The following is a 27,817-nucleotide window of genomic DNA, read 5'->3' as shown; positions in this document are numbered from 1 at the left end:
ATGTAGTATTTGCAAGATGTTAAGGATACGAATAAATATGGTCTGTGCTCTTGAGAATATTAAAGTAGTAGATGGAGGAACAAGGTCTTCATTTTACATGCCCTTCATTTTACAGGAGGTTACATGACTTTCCCAAAGATAAACCATTTAGGAAGTTAAAGTTTGATTGATTCAAACACTATTCCTTAGCATTCTTAGATTATGAATTCAGAAAAGTAATTAACAATGTAAAGCTGCATTGCTAAGTGTCAAGTAATATAGAGAGAAGGAGGTGATTATAACTAAGGCATTATGGAAAAGGGCTTGTATCTGATCTAGGCTTCAAAGGACAGATAAAGAAATGTAGAGTACATTCCATTCAGGGGACATTGTGAGCAGTTTTGGGTAACAGAACAATTTAGTGGTATATAATGAGAATGAGAAGTTCTTTCATTTTCTTTTTTTCAGTTTTCTGAAAGGAGTGCAAATGTAAAATTTATTTGGTCAAGTAATATAAAATATTTTTATATAATAAAATAAAGTAACTTTTATATCACTGGTCCAGGTATCTATCACATACTATATTAGAAAGGAAAGAATGGATAAGGATAATGTTGGTATTAAAGCTTTCATTTAAGTGATCAGTTTTCAAAAAAAGTATTTTAGCTCCTTAAAAAAAGTATGAAATACATGAAGCATTCATGTGCTTAATGATTTTTTCCTTTTTTATGTTTTGCAGTATGACTTTTCCTTGGAAAAAAAAACAATTGAGTGGGCAGAAGACATTAAGAAAATCCAGGAAGCTCAATGGGAAGCTGAGCGAAAGGCTGAAGAAACAGAAGCCAAAGTGAATTCTAAGAGTGGCCCAGAGGGTGACAGCAAAATGGGTTTCTCAAAGACGCACTGCCCAACCACAATGCCACCTCCCATTAACCCCATCCTTGCCAGCTTACAGCACAATAATATTCTTACCCCAACCCGTGTCAGCAGCAGTGCCATAAAACAGAAGGTTCTCAGCCCACCCCACACAAAGGCAGACTTCAACCCTGCTGACTTTGAATGTGAAGAGGACCCATTTGATAACATGGAATTAAAAACTATTGATGAGAAAGAAGAACTGAGAAACATTCTCGTTGGTACAACTCGGCCTATTATGGCTCAGATCTTAGACAATAACTTACCTAAAGGAGGGTCTGGGTCTGTATTGCAGGACCAGGAAGTCTTGGCATCCCTGGAAAGGGCTGCATTGGATTTCAAGCCCCTTCACAAACCCAATGGCTTTATCACTTTACCACAATTAGGTAATTGTGAAAAGATGTCACTGTCTTCCAAAATGTCCCTCCCACCTATCACTGCTGTGAGCAATATCAAGTCTCTTTCCTTCCCCAAACTTGACTCAGATGACAGTCAGCCGAAGACGGCAAAACTCGCAAGCACTTTTCACAGCACCACCTGCCTCCGCAATGGCACTTTCTTGAATTCCTTAAAGCCCTGCTCCCAGAGCAGTGCTAGTGAACTCAATGGATACCTTGGGCTGGGACTTTCAGCTTTAAATTTGGACAGTGGCAAGGAGACACCAGCACTCTCCCCCTCATCCCAGCTGCCTTCCTTGTCTGTTTTGTCAGTATGTACAGAAGAGTCGTCATCTCCAAACACAGTGCTGACGGTAAGATACTGTGATTATTTTAAAGCCGGAGCCTCCAAAAGGTCACCAAGCGAACATTTCTGACCCACTTTCACCTTTTCTGTGATGGTGAAGGAAATCAAAATAGGGCATGATGGGGGAGGATGAGAGCCCTTGGGCCTCTTTTCTTCCTTGGCTTTGTGTTGGCCATGATCTTCCTTCTGAGCGAGGCCTCTTTCTTAGACTGAGGCTATTTGAGGTTGCCTGTTTTTGTAGTATATTTTATTGCTCTGGTGAGGACAAGAATTTTTTTGCTTTTTAATGTATTATTTTTTTCCCCTTTTCATGCTTTCATTCATTTCCTGTTTTGCTGTACCTGAGTATGATTTTCTTCATTGTGGATCTTTGCCAAGATTGAGTTTGTATTTGTTCTGAGAAGCATCTTTGTGTGTGGCTAACTTGTCCACAGACTATCAAGAGGGAAAATATTAAATTTAGAAATCTTTACATTTAATAGAAGTGGATTTCTCAATTTTGAACTAGAAATGTGGAAAGAGTTTCAAATGACACAGGAGTTTATTTAATCCTAGAGAATTTCTTATTAGAATATTTTAATCCTGGAATTTCTCGAATAGAGTGGGGATGGTTATTTACCTCTTCACCTCTTCCACATCCCCTCATGGTCTTCACTTCAGTTTCTAATGAAGACCTTGCCAAAGTGGATCCTTCATCCTATCTTCTCTTTAAGCAAACCCCTCTCAATATCATTCTTAATCTCTTTCAGATGTTCATTATTTTTCTTACTGATCCTTTGCCTATAAACATGACTATATTGTTTTCTCCATTCACAAGTAATCTTAATAGTTCTGTTGCCTCCACTTGCAATCATCTTATATTTTTCCTTCCCTTTCTCACTGAGTCCTTGAGAAAGTGCCTCCACTTTGTTCTCTTTTCTAATTCCCTTCCTACACTCCCTCAAATTCTGGCTATGATGGAATCAATCAATTGAAATCATTTTCTCTAAAATTTCCAGTCATCTATTAATGATCCAGAATAATATCCTTTCAGTCTGTCACATTTGATGCTGTTTGTCCACTACTTTTCTGCATTCCCTCCTGATTACCTCGTCTCAGTCTCTGTTGGATTTTAATCCATATTACGCTCCCTAACTTTAACTATAAAGGTTCTGCCCTAGAGTGTGTGTGTGTGTGTGATGATTTTCACATCTGTATATTAAGCCCTAGGGTCAGCCAAGTGGATAGAGTGATGGGTCTGAACTCAGTTCATTTTTCTGAGTTGAAATCTGGCCTCAGACCCTGAACAGGTCACTTTGCTTCTGTTTGTCTGTTTCCTCAGCTGTAAAATGATTTGGGGAAGGAAACCAGTGTCTCTGCCAACAAAGCCCTAAATGGGCTTCATAAGGCACTGGGCATGCCTGATAAGGTTGAAGTACCACCACTTCTCAGTATCTCCTCTAGGTTTAGATATAAACTTCCAGATTTGTTGTTTAAAGCTCTTTTAACAGGGTGGTACTCTAATGTCTTTAGGCTTTTTATGCTTTCATCCCGTCCATTTGTATCTCCAATTTTTTGTCTCTATAGTGCCTTTGCACTGAATGTCTCTCCCTTGTCACTTCTACTTCTTGGAATCCACATTTTTTCTTCAAAATTCAAGTTCCATCTTCAAGAAGACTTTGGAAACACTCAGCTTCTAGTGCCCTCTTATTCCTTTATTTTTTTTTGTATTTATTTGGCATAGTATATTTACGTGAAATAGGTACTTAATAAACTGCCTATTGATTGTACTTTAGGAAATCACTTTGGCAGATGGATGGAAGATGAATTAGAATAGAACAGTGAGACACTTAAGTTTACCAATCAAGAAGGCTTGAACTAGAGAGAGTAGAAGAGGATAGATGAGAAACAAATTGGGAAGGTAAAAATGACACTGACTAGATATGTATGATACGAATAAAAGAAATTTGAAGGCTGCACCAACATCATCCTTGTGAGCCTGAGTGCCTGGGAAGATGACAGTACCTTAGAGAGAAATGCAGAAAGTTGGAATAAGGGTGAATATGAGACGAAAGGTGAACCATTCTCTTTTTGACTTGTCAGGATGGTAGGAGACATGCAATTATTGGTAGTCAAAGGCTCAACTGACAAAGACTAAATTTAAGTTTGACCTCAAATGTAGTTTTATGTTCTCATTTAGCACAGTTTTTACTTTCAGAAGTGAAAGGAATAGTTTTTGAGGAGCCTTCTCTCCTTTTCCAACATATTTTGAGAAAATTTTTTTCCTTTATAATGTGCTATCTGTGATCTTTTCTCCTTCATAGAAATTCCTATGATGAGTGCTCCTGGAATTTTTCTCTTACTCTTAGGAAAAAATTTTGCTTTCTTGGAGGCATTTATTGAATTAATTTGAAGGAGTGAATAAAAATTCAAAACCATGTGTGTATCTATATTTTTGGAGTGGGAGGAAAAAGCCATTTAGGTAGAAAGTAGGGTCAATGTAGGGTGATCCTCTTAAACTCTAGTACAGGGACTTGTATGTTTTATGGTAGACATTAGGTTGTCCCAGGAATGAGCATTTTAAGAAAGCACATATATGGGTGAAAATCACCCTAAATGTGTGAAGGGGAAGAATCATCACCAGAGACATAGGATGATGGTGGAGTATGTAGTGGAAAAATGCCCTTATTGTTAGCATTGGCTGCATTTCACTCTTCCTTCCATGTAGCTCAATTACTTGCAAAGAAACATAATAAATTGCACTAAATCATTATCAAATAGTTGTTTTTGCATTATCAGTCTTGCCACAAGGCCAAAAGCTGTTCCAATGACCAGTTTTCCTCTTTGACAATTTCAGTATGTAAAAGCATTTTGCAAACCTTAAAGCACTGTGTGAATATAAGCTGGAATTATTTCCTGTCCCAACTGCAGAGGGAGGAGATGGTAGGGAATGAATTGTATATATGAAAGTCATAGACAGACCAAATGGTGGTAGGGTAGTAAATATTGGCTGTTTGTGGGGGGGGGGAGGGGATCTTCAAGTCCTGCCAAGGAGCAATAGACAAAAGCAGAGCTTTAAGTGTTCGTATTCCTGTTTCTGCCAGATTGAACTCTATTCATTCCCCTGTTCCATTGCTCAGTTCTTTGTCTTAGTGTATATGTGATCAAGTTAATGGGATGCCCATCTTTCAAAACTGGGAATCTTGGTCCTGAGAGGTTTGCCTCAGCTTCAGCTGGAGTTGTATTTGTACAAATTGGAACAGAGGTTGTTTTAAGAGCAAGTAGGAATTTAGCCAAGATAACTGGTATCTCTTTTGCCCTAGAGAAAGAACTGGAGAGTTTCAGTAGGGACATAATAGTTGAAGGACTGTGTGGCAAAGGGACTAGATTTATTTTCTTTGGCCTTGGAGAGCAGAATTGGGAGCAGTGAGTAGAAACAAATTTATGCCAAATTTCAGGAAAAACCTGATAAAAACTTGTTAGCAGAGGAGGTACATAAAAGCAAAATAGATTGTGTAGAGAAGTGCTGGTATCCTCTCCTTGAAGGTCTTCAAGCCAGACACTTTTATTGATTTTTATAGCCATTTATTGAGAATGTTGGTAGTAGGAATTTCTTTCCTGTATAAGTTGACCTAAATGGCCACTAAGTCCTTTCCAATTCTCAATCATAATCCTTGTTCTGGCTAACCAAGCCCTGTGCTCTGAGTTAACTCTGAGTCACAGACCTCAGAAAAAGGTCCGAGACCTTTTTCCCTGAAAGCTCTGTAGATCCTTAGCACACTGAAGCTTGCAAAACATTTGGATGCCAGGACGCAAACACCAATATTAATGCTGGTCATAAAATTAATGCCAACGAAAAATGGCATTAGCGGCTTGAACATAGGAATCAGCTGATTGTAACAATTTTTTAAAACTACATTTTGGGAAAGTCTCAGTTGTCATGGGCCAAGCCATGTGTAATAAGCCCAAAAAGATCCTATCATTTCTTCCCCATTACTTTCTCATTTAGAGTCTCCTGGAGGGTAGGACCTGATATATATGTCAATCTGAAACTGAATTTTTCCACTTTGGCCTCAAGTCTTTTTTGTCTCAGTTTGCTTCTCTTGTGGGAATTCACTGTACAGATTGGCCCTTTCCCCTGAGCAGGCTCTTCAGTAACTATATGCTTGGTCATGTACTGTGGGCTGAGAGTATGGAGGGAAGCCCTTTTCCTAGGCAAGGTCTCCTCCATGTCTTTTTTTCTGTCCAGAGTTTTCGTTTATATGACTTAGGATTCTGCTCTTATTTAGCATAACCCTGCATGTTTCTTCACCATCAGGTCACGCCTCACAATGTGAGGACATCGCAAGTGCCCAACACCCCCAGCTGTCCCCAGGGTTCAAGTACAGCAACCTATTCGGACCTGCAAGCACTGTCCCCCAGTGAGCGGCAATGTGTGGAGACAGTGGTCAACATGGGCTACTCATATGATTGTGTCTTGAAAGCCATGAAGAAGAAAGGAGAAAATATAGAGCAGGTGAGAGGCTAGAGGGTAGGAAAGGGAGAAGGAAGGTGGGTAGCATTATACTTATAACTCCATTTGGAGAGCAGGGTCTTTGTTAACTGAGCTCCTTAACTTCTGAGTTAACTTCTCCCCTTTAGTCACTGCAGATTCTTCACTTCACTCTCAGTTCCACAGACTCACTAATTATTTTAAAGTGATCTCTTGCTCTCTTTTAAAACAGCCACAGGGAGATTCTGACATTTGTGGCAGGACATGGGAAGAGCACTTTGAAGCCAAGCCGTTTTCATTTACTCTTATACCTACTGCTCCAGTCATTGGCCTAGCTCCACATTTCATTAAGAGGCAGTAGCAGTATTGGAAAAAGACATTTGTTTAGTAGCAGTGTCTTCTGCACGCTGGTAGAAGATTTTGCTTGGTTGTGAAAACCACATCTTTCCAGTGCTTGGGAAAAACATAGGTGGGAGAAGGCAAGTAGAGAGCAAATTTAAGACAGAAGAGAGGGACCAGCAACTCGTATCCATGGCAAGCCTTACCAGATGACCCAGGTGAGCTAGGGGGAACATTATCCCTATAGGGAGCTGTTCATGTGACAAACGATATGATAGGCTGTTGTGATTGAGCAAGGATAGATTGTTTTCTCCCCAGTAAGATTAGTCTTTGGATTTATGTTGGTTAGGTGTACGTATTCAGTGAGTTCTCGTACTCCTTCTATACCTCTTTTGGGAAATGAGTGGGGGAACTCATAAGCCTGGATTGTAGAAGACTGTATGAAATGATTGTAAAATCTCGGGACCTGTTTCAAGGTAGAGAATTGACTCTTTGTTGCTTTTCTTAGGTTCTTGACTATTTATTTGCACATGGACAGCTCTGTGAAAAGGGCTTTGATCCCATTCTGGTAGAAGAAGCTTTGGAAATGTACCAGTGTTCAGAGGAAAAGGTGAGACTGGTGGTTTACGTATGGGATTTGGGGCAAGGATAAGAGTCCAAAAGAGAGGTGTTAGATACACCAGCCCAGGGACTAGGAATTTTCTGAAATCCATTTCATATGGTCTAAATCACAGTTCCTTGAAGTTTTGACCTTCCAACTCCACTTCCCTTTCTAAGTCAGTTTTGAAGGAGTTTCAGATGAAATCTATTAAAAGGAATAATAGCGCGCTTGATAGGGGCACAGGTAAGACATCAATTCCTGCCTGCAAGCAAGATGTATTTTTGTTTCTGTCTGGCAGACCTGAGGATTATATGGCTTCCCAAGGCGGGGAGGACGGTTATTATTCCCAAGGTTAAAAAGTGAAGAATGATCTTGGCTAATGGATTTTAACTGAGATGGGAAGGAGGGAGAATTGGTTGATTTTTGGGGGGTGGTAGAGAGATGGTGGTGTTTTAGAGCCCGAGTGAGGAAAACTGCTTGCCTCCATGCAGGTAGTCCTAGAAGCAACTGTTTATGGGCTTTGCCTAGGGCATGACTGTCACATATGCGCTTATGACTTGGGCCTAGAAGTTATAGGAGTGCTTCATAGGTTTATTGGAGGGTTAGGGAGATGAACTATATAGCACTGGGCACTCTCCTGGGTGACTATTCCTTCCTCACCTCACCTGCCTGGATTGGAGCCAGAGAATATACTAGTGACTTCATATTCGCTTCTAAATTTTATTTTGATTTGTGGTATCAGGCTCTTAACCTTTTTCCTTTCCCCTTCTTCATTTCTTTCAGACAACAGAATTTCTTCAGTTAATGAGCAAATTTAAGGAAATGGGCTTTGAACTGAAAGACATTAAGGAAGTTTTATTATTACACAACAACGACCAGGACAATGCATTGGAAGACCTCATGGCTCGGGCAGGAGCCAGCTGAGAACAGGCCCCCAGCCCACCTCCACCCTGCCACGGAGCATTTCTCCCTTTGGGAGCCCCAAGTATTCCCATCAGACCCTGGAGGCCCCCTCCCCTCCAGTGGCTTCACACTCTCCTTAAGGAATAGGAGAGAACGTTGTTTTGGGTTTGCTGTGTTTCGGGTTGGAGGGGGAAGAGACCGGAAGAGTACTTCTGTACCTTATAGAGACTTATTACCACACATTGATCTGTGTGAGAGTCTGATCCCTGTGGAAATGGGGAGGAGGAAGGTAAAACACGATGAATGTTGGGACCTCTATGCCCTGCCCCCACTCTACCCATCCAATTAATTTTATTTGTATTTTGAGAAGTGCCCTTCCCAGCTCGGCCCTGGTTTTTCTGGGGGACTGTACATATATTAAAGACCAAACTTTGTTGGTGTGTTTTCACCCTTGCCATGAACAGGAAATAAATACAGGGGTGTTCTGGAATTCCCTCTAAGACTCTGAGGTAGTCAGTGCTGCTCTGAATGTCATGTGTTTGACCAAAACAGTCTAACATTAGACTGGCAGAACTAAATCCATATCTATCTAGCAATGGAAAGGGTTTTTAAGATGTTTATTTCACTTTTTTTTTCCTTCTTACAAATGAACTCCATGTTAGATTCTAACTTAGTGTAACACTGGTTCCTAAACTTTTTAAAAGTCATGAAGAATGCTCTGTTCTGCCCCTTCTGCCAGGCAGCCATTGAGCTTGCCCACACTCAGGTCTTGGCTAAATCCTGGACCTTATTGGAGCAAGGCATCTAACTCTAGTTTTTGACAACCTTCCTCTGGCTTTTTTCCCCAATTCTAAGAAATTGTTCAATTGACACTTTAATATTCAGTATGAAACAGGAATTTCTTTGCACTTTCAAATGGGGTTGGGGGAATGAGCCCACAATCCAGTAGCCCAGCCCTAACTCGCAGTTTTGTTTCAGTTTTACTTTCCACACCATTCTTGGGGAATAGACTCACTACTTTAGAACGATATATTTGGTAACATCTAATAATAGAAATCCGTCTCTTTGGTTTGTTTTGTATTATGTTGTACATTGTTAAAGCTCTAAATACAAAAAATACAGTCTTGATGAATCTAAAGTAATTTGCTAACTATTTTGATTCTTCAGAAACTACTAATAAAAGTTTAAAAGATTTTGTTTTCTGTTGAATTGGTTTCCTCGGACTGGTGGGAATGCTCTTCTACCTGTAGTCCTGATGGGTACAACTGTGGTGTACCACAGAACTGTGTCTACCCATATTTATGTGGTGGTTCTGCTTTAGCTAGGGTTTAGTTGCTCATTCCCAACTGTAGAAGGGAAAGTGTGGGACGCTTTCCCTGAGGCTTCCAGTCTTACCTAGCACATTGTCCTTTTCTTGGGCAAGACAGCCTTGAAGAGAACATAACCATCTGCCTATTATCTGCCTAACCGGTGCTGCCCTCTGGAGTTTACATCACATCGAGAGTGGCTATTTAGCAGCAAGTGACTGACCTGAGGACTCTGCCTAAATACTCCCAACATCCCCTGTTCCCTTCTTTCCCCCCAAAAAAGTTCCAAAATTTAACTCAAGAAGCAGAGGATGGCTTTCCCCTCCTCTTTCTAGGTGAACAGAATTTTTCACATAGCAACTTTTGCTATGTGAACGTTTGGCCAAATTATTTTCATGACTGGACCTCGGCTGTCCTGAAAGTAATAATGAAAGGGTTCTGCTACATCTACTCTTTAGGAAAGAGTAGGCACCTTTCTTGTGCCATGGACTCCTTTAGCCATCTGGTGAGACATAGGGATCTCTTCCCAGCATAATAACTTAAAAAAGAAAGTTATGCTGAAGATATTTACAAAAACAGTTGATCCTTGAATTGTTGATTCTAGGTTAAGAACCTTTGCTTTAGGGAAGAAAGGGAACAGAAGACTCAGAATTTAATTTAACTGAAGGAGCCCATCCACATAAACTTTCTAGGGTCTTTCTTTTTAATTGGGAAAAGTGGGCAAGAAACAATTGAGTAGGAAGATCCCAATGGATATCTCACTGACAGCCATACATATAGGTCTGTCTTATTGCTTGCGACAGTAACAACCTAGATATCATACAACCCAACTACTCAACTGCCTGCCTTCTATTATCAATTATGATCTTTCCAACATTACCTTAAGTAGCAAAGTAGAATTTATTTTCCTCAATCCTGCAGCTTTGATAATGATCAATGATAGTGACTGTTCTCTTACTCTTGTTAGTTCTCGCTTGGTTTCTCTAACAGGGGCCTCCTGTTCCTTTCTGTCCACTCCATTCCCTGCTATCTACATAAGCTCTCTTTAGGGCAATGAGAGCCTCAGATTAGCAATTGGTTATTTCTAAGTTGTGTGCCCAAAGACTATGAGGGTTCCTGTTCATTAAATATTCCAGGGATTCAGCATAACCTATGCAGATGACATCACAAAACATCACAAACCTCACTCCTTATTTGCCTATTATATATTCTTTCCTGAATGTCTTGAGCATCTCAGATGCAACCAACCAGTCATTCTTCCCCAGACTCGGGTCATCTGCTACTCTTCCTCTCTAGGACTGTCCCATCCACATTCAATCAGTTAAAAAGTCTTGTGGACTATATTTCTAACTTCACAAAATCAACTCCACTTCCATAGCCCACCACTCTAGTTCACACTTTAATATCTATTAAGTGCCTTTTTGGCACTTTGCTCTTGGCAAAGAATAAATAAAACCATCCCCACAATAAACTTAAATCCTAACAAAGGAAACAAGTACACAAAAAATACAGCACAATTAATTGTAAAACTAACATAAATATGAAGTCAATGAATATAAAGTGGTTTGAAAGGGAGATTACTAAGGAGGCCAAGAAAGATTTCATGCAGAAGTCCAGTGAGGGAATAGTGCTGGGCCTACAGTCAGGAAGATCCAAGTTCAAATGTAGTCTTAGATACTTCCTATCTGTATGACCCTGAACAAGTCATTTACCCCTTGTCTGTTTAAAGTGACCTGGAAAAGGAAATGGCAACCACTTGAGTATCTTAGTTAAGAAAACCCCAAATTAAATCAGTCATATGACTGAACAACAATAAAGACTAAAGGGCTTTAAGTAGTAAATCAGTTTCTATTTTATCCTTAGAAAGGCAACAAAAAGTCACTGTTAATAGTTGAATAGGGGAGTTACATGATCAAATATGAACTTTTTTTTTTTAAAGAACTACTTTGGAAGCAGTCAGCAGAATGGACCAAAGTAATGAGAGAAATGTGGGATATTGGGAGGTTACTGCAATTTTACTGAAAGATGAAAGGAAGAGAAATTAAAAGCCTGAGATATTAGAAGGATAGTGAGTTTGAAATATCCATCAGGCAATTGTTGAAAAATGACTGAAACTTGGGAGAGATGGGCTGGACAGATAACAGTTGGAAGAGTCCCAAAGAGGTGTTGTGTTATATTTAGTTGGGGGTTGATGACATCATCAAGAATGTGTGGAGTGTGGTTCTAGAACAAGGATTAAAATATTTGATGAACTATGGGAGACTTAAGGAGCAGCCATACAGATGAAGTGAAGAAGAGCAAGGATTAGGATGGAAAGACCTTTTAGACTTAGCATTTAAGAGAATATTTACCTAGACTAATATTATTGGCTGCCCTTCTATTCTCTAGGCTCATCTTTCCAATCTGTCCTCCACATTATAAAATGATCTTCCTGAGAGACACAAAAAGCCTATTACTAAGCAGTGAACCTCATGTTCTTCACAATATGGTTTCTACTTCTTTTCCCAGCTTTATTTCATACTATAATTGTCTTTGGTATCTTTCAGCAAATTGTAATTTTCATTTTTTTCTTAATTAGGTCTATTTTGTGATTGCCTTTTCTGAGATCTTGAAGCATGATAAAGTCTGTTCCATTCCTTTATTCTACCTTTGCATCTTCTTCAATCGTTTCCAGTAAACGACCTATTATTGGATTCCGGTGTCTAATCCATTCTGCTATCTTACTATTTTATGGGTGAGTTTATTTATCCCATTCACATTGTTCATACTACTCGCCATGAACTCGGGTCCAGCCAAACTGGATCACTAGCTTGTCTACAAACTTGATATTCCAGCTCTTGTCTTAAAAGCAGTTATGTGTGCAGTATCTACCTCTTTATCTCTGTCGCTCAGAAATCTTGACCTTCAATTTCAGCTCCGATGATAGATGAGGCTTTCTGTCCTGGATTACCCGAGGGGGATGGGGGGTAGGAGAAGGAGCTCTCCCTTTTCCCTGGTCGTTCATGTTCTTTTAACTGTGTACGTATTATATACTCCCAGGAGAAGGTAAACTCTGGGAAGGCAAAGACAATATTCCACAGACCCTAAAACAATGCCTTACAAATAGTAGGCGCTTGAATATTTAATCAAATTATGAATGGATGTAACATTTTTAAAGTGAATGCTATGTACAAAGCACTGCATGCTGGGAACCAAATAGAAAAGACCGACCTTGCTTCTAAACACATTTTGTGTTTAGAAGAAAGCTGCAGAGTTGTTATGGTCCATCTCGTTTTGGTTTCCCTTTCTTTTCTCTAATGTGAATCCATTCACTTATATGCTAATAGCTATCCTGAATATGTTATCTTCCTTTCCCATCATCACCATATGATGCCAAATGTATTACCTTTCCTTTTCCTATCTGTGCTACTGAATGAGCCTACAAATAAGTCACGTGGCCATGCTGACTGGGGTTCACTGCCAACTTATTTTAACTCACTTGTGTTTATGCTTTATACAGACTTCAGCCTTTGCCCATTTTATACTTCTTTCATTCACTATCAGTTTCCACAGGAGCTACTGAAATATATCCTTAACACTTCTCCACTGCCTCCTCCTTTTCTTTCCTGTCAGCAGAAGACCACCCACTTTTCTGAGAGGCCGTCAGACTTCCTCTTTTGTCCCACTGTACAACTCAATCCAGATTCATCCCTCATCCTCCTTTGCTCCAGTTTCTGATAGAGCTGTTCTTTAGCCTTGCTAATGCTGACTCTCCTCCTTGAGCTCCTAGAGTTAAGTTACTTGCCAGAGTCACAGAGCTAGGAATTGTTAAAGGTCGAAGGCTGGATTTGAACTCAGGTCCTCCACTGCTCTATTCATTGCGCCATATAGCTGTCCCTCTTCACTTTTTAGTAATTTTTTGATGTTACCATGAAATTCTATGTCCAAGGTTACCAATAAAGTCAATTTTTTTGGCTCCCTCGATTCTCACTGTACTTGACCTTTGAAGTTTCTGACATTGCTGATTAACATCTTCATGTCTTGGACACACTTTTACCTCAAGCTTCCTTGATGCTTTTTTCTGCTTTTATTAACTTGTTGACCTTTCAAGACTCCTTCCCAACATCATTTCCCCGCAGTAGGCAGTCTTTGAGGCTTTGTCTCTTGTCTGAGACTAGTGAAGAGGTGAAGACCTACCACAGACTTGTATCCAGAAAGAGAAAACTCGTGGAACGCTGTGGAAGCAAGATCAAGGAGACCTAACAACAGATTAGACCAGGGGGAGGGGAAGGAAGGGGGAACTCAGTAAGGGGACAAATTAAATTTCATGTTGTGAACCTGGGATACTGACAGGATGGTGCTCCTTTTCTCAGTAAAAAAGGTAAGTTTGGAGATGGCATGAGTTTTGGGAGGAAAAATTGCGTTTTGGGTGTGATGCATTAGATACTGTTGGGATACCTAGGTGGAGATGTTTAGCAATGGGTAATTTGGAATAGGAAGTTAAGAGAGATAAAAAGGTTAGATATTCACATATCTAGTTGCCAAAATTTGTCATCTCTTCCACCACAGCATCTCTCGTATTCATCTCCAGCCTTTGCTGGTCATCGGCTTTAACTTGAACTCTTCCAATATCTTCTAATTGTTCTTCCTGCCTTCAGCCCATCTTCCTCTCCAATCTATCCTGTATACAGCTGCCAAATTAATATTCCTAAAATATTTGACTGTGTAATTTCTCTATTCAAAAATCAAGAATGGCTCCCCCTTTCTGCCTTTACCTTGATGTGGTGGCCCACACTTAGAATCCCAGCTCCTGGGGATTACGAGGGGTCTGGGCCCGAGCTGCCAACTCTTCAGACTCCAGAAAACCTCTGAGGAAAGAAAGGGTCTAATAGCATAACCCTTCTTGGTCGGGCTTTGAGCTTTCAGAGGTCTGAACTGAGCTGAGCTAAATGATTGTTCATAGTAATTCCAACACCAATATGGTGAGCCCTTGGGAGCAAGGAGAGCACCAGGAAGGATATGCAAAAGGATCCCTAAATTGGGGTGAATCAGGTCAGGCAGGAAAAGGAGCATGTTGAAGCTTCTAGGTCAACAAACAGTGAGATCTAGACCTGTAAGTGGCTCTTAAACTTCTAAGTTGGAGGAGGCAAGGAGTATAGAGCATTTTAAAAAGGAAAAAAAAAATACAAACTTAGCGATGCAGTGGGTCAAGCACACTGGATTTGGAATCACTAGAGTGGAATCAAACTGCTAGGTCTGTCATGTAATGTTGGACAGATTTATAGATCTGGTCTCTGGTTCCTCATAGATGAAATGAGGGGGGTTGACCTAGAACTTTAAAGTCCATTCCACCTTTGGGTCCTCTTCCATCCTGGCATTTAGAGCTCTCCACAATCATTGTTTCCTTTTATATCCTAAACTGTTCTAAATTGACTTGCTTTCTTGCTTTTCCCTGGACAGCCTCCACACCATTGTGGAAATGGTCTCATATCCAAGAAAGTTTCCCTCTCCCTCCCCCCATCTGCTTCCTAGAATCCTTGGCTTTCTTCAAAGCACAGCTCAGGTATACCCTCCTACACCAAGACTTTCCTGATATCCCAAAGTTGGTAACATTCTTTCCTTCTGAAATTATTTTATATAACTTTGTACGTTCTTCATATTTATTTATGTACAGTATATAATCTATTCCCTCATCCCTATGTAGACTGTAAGCTCCTCAAGGGCAGGGGTAGTTTCAATTTTGTCTTTGTATTCCCAATGTTATGTACTTAATAAAGATTTACTGAATTAAATCTGACTGAAGCTCTTCCAATTTGATGAGTGACTTATTCTTGCTAGTGGTACCAAGCTGGGTGTCGGACTGAAGCTGAAACCCTGACTGCCACTAACTAGCTGTGTGATCACCTTGGATACTGTCTCATCTATAAAATGAGAGATATGGCCAAGATGATATCTAATACCCCTTTCATCTTCAACAGTCCAAGATACATCCCTAACCAGATTAGAAAATATATTTGTAGCAGATGGGGATGGGGCCTTGAAATGAAGCAAGGAGGACAGGTGAGGTGCCATCTTTGTGGGGTATGGAAGGTCATCACAGGCTCTATCAATGAGAGAGGCTCCCCTTACTTTGACCAAACAAGATACCAGAGTGAAATGAGTCCCCAGCAAAACCGTATAGTCCTCGTAACTTTAGAAACAGCAGTTTTAGCCACAAACCCAAGGATTACCTTGCAGAGAGTACGTGAGCTGCTTGGGCCACAATCATGGGCATCAGTTATATAGTGTCCACCATATAGAAAATCGTTCCCATGACAATATTCTCTAATGACTTATCCACTTGACAGCTGCCAACTTCAAACAATTTAACAAAATAATTTTTTAAGCTTTGCTGATCCAAGTCAGTGTTTTTGTCTGGTAGTCATGTGCAAAGTCACTTTAGGCTTAAAGAGATTAGCTGATGGTCATACAGTTAGCAAGGAAATTTGCATGACACCTGCAGGTGTAGGACTACTGAGAACTTGCCCTAATTTACATGAGTTAAGAAAGGGTTTCCAGGTTCGAATGAATATAGTACAAGTATTATGTCCTGAGGAGTGGGACTGTCACAGCTAATTTTGTTCGACACACAGGACTAACATGGTCAGAGAATGTGAGCTATGGAAGGCAAAAAGTCTCTGGTTTCAGCTCACTAACTCTGTATGATAATAGACTTGTTGCCTTACCTATAAATTGGGGACTGAAATCTCTGCTCTACCTGAGTCACAGGATTTCTAAAAAGATCAGAAAGAGTTGATTGAATACACTATAAAAATATAAGGCAACACTGGGTACACTGTTACTAAGTCTACTTGCACAGAGAATGATCACCACTGTCATTGAATTGGAAAGAAAGCAAACTCCAAACAGAAATGAGCACTACATACCAATACATTGTTCTTCACACAAAACCCTCAAGAAGAGGATGGTCAAAGCAAGTCACAGCACAAAATGTCTCAAGCATGTTCTTGCTAAAAAGCACAAGGTCACAAATAGCCTTCCACTTAAGAACAAAGAATAGGTTGGTCTATGAGGTGTGGAAATCAGACCTCTTTTATTAAATACATATCAAATTTAATGTAATCTCACCAAACAGTCAACTTAAAAACTCAAATCAATCTTAGTCTCTATAATCCCTGGAATTCAGGAGGGATCTGGACTTAGACAGAGAACTCTTCAATTTTGCTAAAATCTCCAAGGAGTAAAGAAAGGGACCATCAACTAATGGTGTACCTCCTCCTCCACTTGAGAATCCAAGCTTCTTAGAAGATTCTAGACAATTTCTATCACTTATGCTTTTGCTAATTATCAGACCCTGGAACCAAATTCTGTTCTCCTAAAAGAAGTGTGCATCTGACCAAGCAACTCATTAACAAAGTTCTTTTCCCTAAATGCTCTGTGTCCAACTCTTCTGGCTGTCCTGTTCACTCATATGCAGTAACCCTCCAGTATTTCCATCTAGTATCTTCTTGATCTTGGGTGGGACTGTTCACTTAGCGACAGACATTTTGTGCCCTATAAAAAAAGCCGTCGCATTATCTTAAAGATCACTGCCACATGGCATGGTCCACATGGAGGCTAGGATCATTGGGCATGAGGATTCATTTGCCAGAGATGCAGGGTGCTACTCCACATAGCCGACACCTCTTCTACATGGGTATACTCTACCCTGTCTTCCCTTAACTCAATTGTGTACTAGTCATAAAGGAAGCAGAGTAGAAATAAGTTGTTGGCATGGTCAAGGCATGCGGGGGTATTCCTTCCCCACCCCCAAAGCCCTCTCCATCTCTCCAAAGGACCCTCGAGTCTAAGAGGCTGATGTTTTCTCTAGGGAAGCTTCAGGCCCGCAACAAGCAAGGTAGAACTGCAGTTGGCTTCGGAGGCTCTGGATACACTTGGATTTCAGGATCATGATTTCATCCAGCTGGGTCACAAAGTCTTCAAAATCCTAGGGGAAGAAACAAGGACAATCCATGGAGAAGTGTGGGAAACAGGTGTTCCCAAACATCTCTTAATGACTCTCCGTGGCATCTTGAAAAAACACCTGGATTTGGAAGACGACCCGAGCAGAACAAGTCTTCCATTTCTAGTGTTGGGACAACTTCTATGAGCCTTGGTTTCCGTCTCTGTAAAATGGTGACAAAGTTTTAATTACCCACCCTCAGAAGGTTGTTGTGAAAATCAAAGGAGCTTTTACATATAACTCACCTTCCTTCCCTCTTTTTCCCCTCCCCCTTCCCCACTTACCTCTTGGCAAACTGTAAAGTGATATAGAAGTGTTTACTATTATTTTCCACATGATTATCATCCCTGACTTTCTGCCTCCTTCAGCAGGCTTATTTACAATGTGGTCTTTACTCAAGTTTTCCCTCTTTATATTCCAATTCTATTCGTACTTCAGGATACAGTTCCTCTACTGAAACTATAACAAACATGACATTTTCTTAATTGCTGCAGCCCTCTGCCATTTCATCCTATTATTCTTTGCTCCCAAATGTGTATAATGGTGACATTTAGTGGTGTTTAATCAAATGCTGCCTTGTATTGTTTCTATGAAATATGTTTTGTTTCTTCAACCAGACTGGGAAGACATTTTCTCCCATACTGTCTCACAGTCTAGCCCTAGACAGAAAGTAGGAGCTCATAAAGGAATGAAGTGAATTGATCTAAATGTGGATTGGTGACCTTGGCTGAGATTTTGTCCCATAGGAGTTGAGATATACAGATCCTTTATGTTAGCAACAAGAAAAATATGAAATCAGACATGGGTTTTCTTCTACTTTTAGCCATTTTCATTTCTCCCCTTTTTCCAGTAGCCAACTATTTTTGCAATATTTGCTTAGCCCCTGCAATAAGTGATAAATAAGATTAGCATCCACTGAACCCACTGCGGGAAAAGAGACTAACCATAGCTGTAGCAGTTAGTGAGGGCTTGGTAGCAGCTCTGAGCTTTGAGTGTGCTCCTACACCGGAATAGTCTAATGCACATTGCCTTTCTCAATCACCTCAAGAGATAAACCAATTGCTAAAGAGCTGTGATCTTTTCTTAATGGAGGGAAACATGACTCAGGGGCATGTTTAAACTAACAAACAGGATGAGTTCACCTCATATTTCTGCGTTCATAACAACAATAACTCTCAACCTCTTTCTCTTTTTTTTTTTTTCAACCTCTTTCTCTTAAATACACACATATATACTCACACACTGCACTTTAATAACTATTTCTCACAATAACCCACCTAGGTAAGTCATTTCAGTATTATTAATTGCTTTTTAAAGATGAGGAAAAAGATTGACATAGGTGAAGTGACCCTCCTAAGTTATTTTGGGACAGGGCTGAAATTCTCTTGATTCTAAATTCAATTATTCTTCCATTAGACTATTCTTATAGAGAAGGAGATGGGGCAGAACAAAGTAGTCACACGGCTAGTTGTCAGATGGCTCACAAAACATTATTAAGAATTCTCAGTGGGTGCAGGGAAGGAGCTGAGCTGGCTAAGCCCTTCACAACCTGAGGACATTTTGTTCCTTTCTCTCCAAGTCAAGCTTGGTCCCAAAGGAAAAAAAAGAAGAGATCGAGGAATCCTTATGGAGTAAAAACATGCTAAGGAGTTAATTGGGGGATTATATTTGAGCCTGTTTGCACTAAAATAAACCAGCCTATTTTAATTCTGGAACCAACCAGATCTATAGTAGCAAGGAGAAAGGAAAAAATGATAACGATACACAGCATTTATATAGATCCTATGTACCAGACACTGGTAAACAATTTATAATCTCATTTAGTCACCATAACCACCCCATAAGGGAAGTGCTATCATCACCTGCATTTTACAATTGAGACTGAAGAAGATAAAAATTCCCTAGTGACTTGCCAGGACTATCTGACTCCATCCTGGGTGTCACCAAGCTGCCAATAGTCTTTTTCTAGCATGGGAGAGCTGAGCCTACTTTGAGCCTGCAGAGACTAATCCAAATCTCCCAAAGACTGGGTCTGGGAGAAGGGAAGACACTGAATCCGTGCTGGTTCCAAGGCTGTGGAATGACCAAAGCATCTGTATCAGCTAAGAGAGAAGCCTCAGCTTCAGATCATACCTACTAATTTCAAAAGTCTTAAGGCTCATATAGGGCTGAGATTTCCTCAAGTCAATTGACAGCCAATGATTATTCTCCTGCACAGCATGATGGCATAATTGGGAGATTAATTCATGCCAATTTCATCTTGAAGCTAATGGGCCCAAATTTCAGAGGTTGTTCCATGGTATACTTACAGCTGCTGACATCTGATTGATCAAACTCTCCTCCTTGAAATCCAATTCTGCCATTTTGTCCAGCTGTTCCTGGTGGGCTTGAATGACAACCTGTCTGGGGAAGCACAAGGACTCCTACTACCTCAATCCTTTCAGGAGAAGGAAGCTTTGTGCTCCAAACTCCCCCTCTCCGGGTTACTCTGGCAGTTTTCTTAGGTAGCATCTCTCTAGTCAGACTAGTTTTGGGGGAGGGGAGGCAAAAATACAATGACTGGCCCACTCATTTTGTACTTGTATCACATAATTATCCTGCAGTGCTAGTTTAAATGTCTGTTTTTCCCAATTAGACCACAAGCTCTCTCGGGGCAGAGACCGTAAACTCAGTCCTGTTAGTTCTTGCATTACAGTCTTAGGCACAATAAATTTTCCCACAAAAATCAGAATTTTTCACTCAGTGAGCCCAATGAACACTGGTGCAATTTATGGCCAAAAGTGATGGGGCAATAAGCTCTGGAGTTGCCATCAGTCTGGGAACCACTATTTTACTCTTTTATCAGAGAAAATATAAATTGTTCCCAAAGCCAGAATGAATTTAGGGAAGTAGGGCAATCTAGTGTTTTTCTCCTATGATCAAAGCTGACAGGAATTGCGGCCAATCTTGGTTACCTAGCAATGCAGGTCTTTAACCTGGAGACTATTATTTTTATTTGTCTGTTTTATTAAAGCTTTTTATTTTCAAAACATATGCATGGATAATTTTTCAACATTAACTCTTGCAAAACCTTGTGTTCCAATTTTTCTCCCCTTCCTCCCAACCCTTCCCTTAGATGGCAAGTAATCTAATATGTTAAACATGGTAAAAAAATATATGTTAAATCCAATTTTTGCATACATATTTTTACAATTATCTTGCCGCACAAGAAAAATCAAATAAAAAAAGAAAAGAAATGAGAAAGAAAACAAAATGCAAGCAAATAACAATAAAAAGAGTGAAAATGCTATGTTTGATCCACCCTCAGTCCTCTCTTTGGGTATAGATGGCTCTCTTCAATAAAAAATCATTGGAATTGACCTGAATCATCTCATTGTTGAAAAAAGCCACATCCATCAAAACTGATCATCATATAATCTTCTTGTTGTCATATACAACAATCTCCTGATTTTGCTCATTTTACTTAGCATGAGTTCATCTGAGTCTCTACAGGCCTCTCTGAAATCATCTTGCTGATCATTTCTTATATAACAATAATATTCCATTAACATTCAGATACCATAACTTATTCAGCCATTCTCCAACTGATGGACATCTGAAGACTATTCTTACAGAGAAAGCAAACAGGTAAGAAAAAATAGTCTGCGGGTCAGTTGTCAAGTCTCTAGGCTTCCTACTGTTCCAAACTCACCATTTCAGTACTTTATGCATAACACTTTAAAGCATACATAATATTTCAGATTTATTTCATTCTTATGTTCTAAATCAGGGATGGGGAATCTTTTTTCTGCCAAGGGCCATTTGGAGATAATATCATTCAGAGACATATAAAATTACCCACTTATAGAACTCAAGCAGGGAAGGTTGTTGTACCAAGCTTTCAGCCCATCATAATCTGTAGCTGATTATGCAAATGATTTTTAGACCTTATATAGACTCACAAGCTGGAAGTTCCCCACCCTTGTCATAAATGATCAAATCATCTTTTTACTTGCATCAGGAAAGGGGCCTCATAGAACCTCTAATAAGTCATACATGTATATGGAGCCAATAGGCTTGAACTTTGACTGGTTCAGGATAAAGATGCCCTCCTGCTCCAGGCTCCGATGGATACTCAGTCTTCTGGTCTATGGACAATAGATGTTACTGCCATGACAGGAATAAATAGTCTTTTGGTGAATATTTTTCCTTTCCTTTTTATTATTTTCAAACTACATCTTCTGTTTTTGATTTTCCCCTACTGATTGATCTCATTCCTTTCCTTTTCTTGGAAAGATACCTTGTAGAGAAAAACAACTTCGATGCCAACCCCTCAAACTTCCTTATCTCATTCCCTGCCTCCAGAAATAGGAATAACTAACTTTGTTTCTACTATTGCCTTAGGTTGCAAATTCCTATGATGAATACATTACTTCATAGCTGAACTACCTAGCATGTGGATTTAGTGGGATGTTATGACACTGCTAGATGTAATAGGAATATAAAATGGTAAATATATATATATATATATAAAATATAAAATGGGAAGATGTATATGAAGTGTGGTGTTCTTTTTATTCTCCTCATGAGAGGCCTTTTTCAGTTATGGGATGCTTCTGGTACCTTCTCTCTGACATTGCTTTTCATCTCTTTTCCATGTGTCTTGAGTGTACATGTTGTCTCCCACATGAGTTTGTGAGTACTTTGATGGAACATGCTGCCTACTCCAAGATGTTGGACAAAACCTACATTCTTGGACATTACCAATGTGGGAATTTGTTTTGCTTGATTGAGCATATTTGTTATAAGGGCTTAAGTTTTCTTTTTCTCCCAACTGGGAGGAGTTGATTTTTTAAAAAGGGAGATAAAATGAATGCATGTTAATTAAAATAAAACTATTTTAAAATGAACAATCTCAGTCCTAGAGAAGCAACAAGGAAATATATCTTCCAGGAGACTTTAGTGTTATGCACATGGGAACTGTAAAATAAGGTTACTATATTGGTTAGCTTTGCTTTGGCATTTTTCTCTTGTTACAGTAAAGGGTTCAATATGTACTATTATAAAAATCCCATAGTGATGGGCAGATGTCTCTAGCTTAACTTTTGTCAAGTGTCTCTGAAAGTGTCCTGTACTGTACTCCTGAATAACACAATACACATTTTGCAAAATGGGTTTATATAAATGAATCAGTCTCGTTTCACCACATCTAATACTTCTTAAATCATGTAAGTGAATGTATTTGGTTATAGAAACAACTATCCTCTTGCCCTCTCTATTCATCTCAATCTCTCTAATGCTACAAGTACTATACTTCAATGTAGGCCCTTCTTATAAGGTATATTCTTCTGTCAACAGGCATTTATTAAGCACTTACTTGTGCCAGGCTGGAGAAAGAGGCAAAACTGGTCCCTGCCTTCAAAAAGCTCACATTTTAATGGAGGAGATGATATGAAAATAACCATGTACATAAAAAAATACATAGAGAAAATCGAAGGTTAGAGAACAGACACTAACAGCAATGAGATTTAAGAAAGAGCTCCTACAGAAGGTAAAACTAGCTGAATTGCAAAGGAAGTTCAGTAAAGTAGGAAGGGAAAGTGAAGTAAGCATTCTAGGTGTGAGAAGCAGCCAATGCAAAGGCTCATAAAAAGGAAACTATGAGGTGATCGTAGAGTACTTTGAGCAAAGAGCAAGCAGTGGTGGAAGGAATTGGAATGTGAAGGGCTTTAAATGTCAAAGGATTTTCTATCTACTCCTAAAGGAAAGAGGAATTCATTCCAGTTGACTGAATTAGGGGGTGACATAATCAGATCTGTCTGTGCTTTAAAAAAAAAAATTACTTTGGCAGTTAAATGGAAAATAGACTGAATTCAAGGAAACATAAGGCTGGGATACTATTGCAGTAGTTGAGGAGAGGTGATGAGGGTCTGTATGAAGGAGGGGACTATGTATGTGAAGAAGAGGGAATCTATGTCAGAGATGTTGGGAAGGTGGAAATGACAAGCTTTGATAATCGGTGATATGAGGAGTGGGTACAAATGAGGAGAGGATGACAAGGTTGTGAGTTTGGGTGCCTCCTGGGTATATCACAGTACTCTCAAAAGTAAAAGTTAGGAAGAGAAGAAAGATAAAATAATAGAATTCCATTTTAGGCCTGGAGATATCCCTGGCGTGTCTAGTTTGAGATGCCCAAGAGGCAGCTGATGTCACAGGACTAGAACTCAGGAAAGAGACAAAGACTGGACAGACATATTGGGAGTCACCTGCACAGAAAGGATGACTGAGCCCTGGGAAGCTGATGAGATTTTCTAAGGTAGGTCACTTTAGACCAGTGCTTTTTAAACTTTTTCCATTGCCACTCCTTTTCATGCAAGAAATGTTTATGTGATTCTGGATATAGGTGTATAAAACAGGTATGCCAACATTTACTGAAAACAAATCATAATTTTGTGACTTCCATATTGGGTCGTGACCCACAGTTTAAGAAGCTGGGCTTAAGATTATACTTTTCTCTAATTCACTTCCTAGCTGCAATACTTAGCCAATGAAATAAGCATCAGGTGGAGAACTAGAGAAGTCTAGATAATGCAGGTGAGGAAAAAGAGGTCTGAACTTACTGTGCTTGTTTCAGGGTTTCCTCATGCCTCTCTTTCACAATCTGGAATGTGTTCTTTTGACTACCAAGGATAGATTGGTTTTCTGAAGTGTAATTTGCCAAAGAATTCTTGTGATCATCATGTCCCCCAAGAAGGCCTGTCTGGGTAAAGATGCTCTGCATCAGTCTATGTTTTAGCTGCCTAATTTCCTCAGTACTAAATGACAATTTGACTGGGTTTTCAGATTTCTGGAGCTTGTTCTGTTGGTCTAAGACCTGGGCAGAAGAGCAAATGCTTCTGGTTTTGGTAAGAGCCACTGGGGTGCTTGAAAACCCTTTTTCAGGCTTATCTGCAGGAACCATGGGAGAAACCGACCCCCGGATGACTCCTGGACTTCCCTTGTTAGGGTCGGGCCTTTCTGGGGAGCTCAAATCCCAGCCCAGCTTGGTCTCTTCTGTATCTGCATCATAATGCTTGCTATTTACATAGTCTTGACATTTTATGTTTCTGAAGGCCATTGTTCCCATTTTGTTCTCCAAGGGCTCTTCTACACTGGCTTCACTTATCGACAGATCATTAACTGAGCCCTGATAGAGCCCTGCCAAAGATAGATTTGAGAGATCACCAGCAGGCTCAGTAGCAGCGCAGGCTGACAAATACCACTGGTCCTCTGAGTGTAGAGACAGCAACAGAGCTGCCTTGGTATCAGAAGCTAATGTTGGTTTGTCTAGACCCAACAGCGTACTGGTATTTTCTGCTGTGAGGTCTTTGGTTGTATTGGGAGTTTTGATCTCCTTGTCAGGATTTGGTGTGCTTAACTCCAGTACCCATTTTCTTCTTTGATGAGATTTTGGCATCTGATTAAGAAGGGGTTCACTAGAAGTTTCTCTGTCTGTGCTCTCAAGAAGAGACATGGTGAGAGGGGCCACTGGTGAGGAAGCTGATTCTGCTGATGCTCCTGATCTTTCACAAAAGTCTCCTTCAGCAGGCAAGTTACTTCTTTTGAAGGGTTTTGTTAACTGAGTTTGGCTGCTATTGCTGCTTTCTTCCTGTGCTAAGATTACTGAATTTCTTTGATATGGAGACTCATAATCTGCAAGGTTTAACACTGAGAATGTGGATGTGTCCTTTTCTGGTGGTGATGAAGTGCCATCAGCCTGGAGACGAGGCTCATCTTTGAAAGGGATATGTGTATGGTCAAATGCTCGATTACTTCTGTTAGGAATAAAATCAACTTGTGAGCAGTAAGGTTGTTCTGCCATGTTGTCACTTGGAGAAGAGTCTGAAGAAGTAGAGTCATCTTCTATGCTCCAATCAGAAAGAATCTTATTGTTGGGGTGCCTTTTATTTACTTCTGCTGTATCTAAACAGGCTGACTTACTAGTAAAAACCCAATTTTCATTCAGATCATTCTCTTGAGTATTTATTGTGCAATTAAAAAACAAATTCTGTTCATTTTCAGCTTTCTGATCCTCAGTTCCTTCTTGTTCTCTCTGATGAAGGAAGAATGAATGTTCACTACAATTCTGAGTGTTTTTTCTCTTGGCTGTCCTTTGGTTAGAAATGGGTGAGAAAGAATCTTCACTGAAATCACTGTCATCTAGGTCTTCCAGCTGGGTGATATCTTGGTTTTGAGAGTAAGAAGGAAGTAAAGGAGGTGTATCTTGTTGGACTTTAATATCTTGGGGGTTGTACTGGCATAAAAACTGTTCTAGTGGTTGGTAGTTTAACTTCTGTTGAAGAAGAGGTGGTTGCTGAAACTGCTGGTGGTAAAACCGCAAATGTGCTTCCCTGTCTTTCTGATGAGGAGGTATAGTGGTCCAAGCTTCAGAGCAGCGTTTGGGGAGCACCTTCTCACAGGTCTGACTACATTGCCCCCCATGGTGGGGCTCACCAAAAGAGAATTCACCTCGGGACACAAGTTGCTTTTGCACTGGCTGCACTAATCGTGTTTTTTTGCACTTGCCTGGCACACAGGTGCCCCCAAGGCCCCCGCTAGGACAGAGCTTCTCAAAACCCAATGTAGAATCTTCTGTCTTCTTCTTTGTGGGAGACCCTGCCTTTGTAGATTCTTTAAGAGGAGTACTGGGGGTGACACATACATGATTAAAGTTTCCTTTGGAGCCATTCCCTCTGCCCATGCCTTTGGGGGTAGAAGAAAAAGGGACACCAGCTGAATGAAAGGGTAAAGGACAGCACTTTGCTCGGGTATTGCTGAAGGCCGAAGTGAGAGGTTGCTGAAATCCTAACTTCACTTTTTTGGGAGAGCACTTGTCTGCTAGCAGTACTGAAGGCGAACACTGAATCCGTTTTGGAGACATATGTCCAGATGACCGATTTCGACTGGTAACTGGGGTACAGCATTTAATTCCTTTTTTCAGTTCTTTCACCCTGCAAGTGAGCATTTTATGTTAAAATGTATTATTTTCATGTCTATATTTTTCTTCAACAGCTTGCAATTAAAAAAATGCCAACAATACATCAAAATTTGGAAGTTCCTATTTCTCACATCAAAACTGAATAAGAAAAAAACAGGGTTAAGTTAAGCATGGGAAAAATGTCTTTACTTGAACAAAAGAAGTTTTGAAATCCCTCCGAAAATAGTTTAGAATAGGAAAAATATTCCCTGGAGTGGAAGAGTTTAGGAACAATACCTGGAGGTATACGACTGATTGGATGCAGCCAGTCTAAGGATTTACTTAGTAAATTAGAGACAGAGAAAAAAGCTCTAAGTAATACATATCTTATTATTATATATAGGTCTGAATTAGCATGAAGAGAGAATCCCTTGAAGTAGTTACATGTATTGGAATCTGCACTATTTAAAATCATCATTATATAAAACAGGGGTCCTCAAACTTTTTAAATAAGGGCCAGTTCACTGTTCCTCAGACTGTTGGAGGGCCAGACTATAGTAAAAACAAAAACTTTGTGGGCCTTTAAATAAAGAAACTTCATAGCCCTGGGTGAGGGGGATAAACGTCCTCAGCTGCTGCACCTGGCCCGCAGGCCATAGTTTGAGGACCCCTGATATAAAACATTGTAATTGTTTCCAGCACAATGGAAATAGGAAGTGCATATCTGAATAATGTGACCTTTTCAGGGTCACACTGTTCAGATTAATCAGGACCTAGCTGAGCTTGTTCCAGAAAGGGAAGAATAATTTTTCTGTTCTCAAGGGAATTTTATACAGTAGGATTAGTCTACACTTATAACTTGACCAGGATTTAATGGCTGAAAGCCTTTTCTGTTGTAAAACATCACGACGGACAATGCTTATTTTCAATGTTATTTCAAATTTTTTTTAGAATTCTAAATGAAGATAATATGCTATTTTTTACTTAGTTGAGAGTTTTCCCTTTCATCTAAAAGACAGGAGATATAAATTTATCAAGATATCTGGGTGGAAAGATTTTATATATTATAAATGATGAATAGCAAAATTTGGTCCTAGACTATTTGGGGGTATTACAAAATGACTAGACTGAAGAGAAGTGAGGCAGATGGTACAATAATCAGTTTGGACTATATTTTAAATTTCTTCTCCTAATAATAACATGAATTTGTGGGTTTCACATGAGAAAAAAATCATTTTTCTAAAGTTCAGAAAACATAAATATGATATTAAACTTGGCAGGAAAATCAGAATCATAAAAGGGCTGCCAAAGAAAACTACTCATTTTAGGGATATTTAACTTAAAATAGCTGCAAAGACCAGTGTTGTGCAACATGGTCCCAGTAGAATGTAAACTTCTGGCCAACTGAGGTGGCTTTATTTTTCACTCTCTTTGACTTTGGCTTCCCCAAAGCCAAGCACAGTGCCTTGCACAAATCAGAAGCTTAATAAATGTTTGCTGAATTGAATGGATCCTAAAAATAACGACCTGATTCTTTTGTCTTGTTGGAAGTGATTCCTTTATGACCAAATGACCATTTTAGTCATTACTGAAAATGGAAATAATGTTCTATCTTTATGCTTGAGATTCTTCCCTTTCAACA

The 27,817-nt window shown here is 39.8% G+C and overlaps 2 protein-coding genes across 4 annotated transcripts in view; one reads left to right on the top strand and one right to left on the bottom strand.

Moving 5' to 3' along the window:
• UBAP1 (ubiquitin associated protein 1) overlaps positions 1-9,147 on the top strand; it is a 102,644-nt gene extending 93,497 nt beyond the window's left edge. For 2 of the 3 annotated variants that reach the window (XM_003761806.4, XM_031945442.1), the window contains 4 exons: positions 719-1,645; positions 5,936-6,133; positions 6,957-7,058; positions 7,833-9,147. In XM_003761806.4, coding sequence (XP_003761854.1) covers positions 719-1,645; positions 5,936-6,133; positions 6,957-7,058; positions 7,833-7,973 — 1,368 coding nt within the window. In that variant the 3' untranslated portion in view covers positions 7,974-9,147. Of the gene's footprint in view, positions 1-718; positions 1,646-5,935; positions 6,134-6,341; positions 6,667-6,956; positions 7,059-7,832 lie in introns of those variants that run through there. The other variant, XR_004230786.1, reaches the window with a different exon arrangement.
• A 2,052-nt stretch (positions 9,148-11,199) lies between these two features.
• KIF24 (kinesin family member 24) overlaps positions 11,200-27,817 on the bottom strand; it is a 79,515-nt gene continuing 62,897 nt past the window's right edge. Inside the window, exons 13-15 of the mRNA XM_031945441.1 lie at positions 23,840-26,209; positions 19,550-19,643; positions 11,200-17,225 (exon numbers count right to left, since the gene is read on the bottom strand). Coding sequence (XP_031801301.1) covers positions 17,085-17,225; positions 19,550-19,643; positions 23,840-26,209 — 2,605 coding nt within the window. The 3' untranslated portion in view covers positions 11,200-17,084. The remainder of the gene's footprint in view (positions 17,226-19,549; positions 19,644-23,839; positions 26,210-27,817) is intronic.

Source organism: Sarcophilus harrisii, chromosome 1 (assembly GCF_902635505.1).
Source record: "Sarcophilus harrisii chromosome 1, mSarHar1.11, whole genome shotgun sequence".
NCBI lineage: Eukaryota > Metazoa > Chordata > Mammalia > Dasyuromorphia > Dasyuridae > Sarcophilus > Sarcophilus harrisii.
This window is presented reverse-complemented; position numbering and strand designations above follow the sequence as displayed.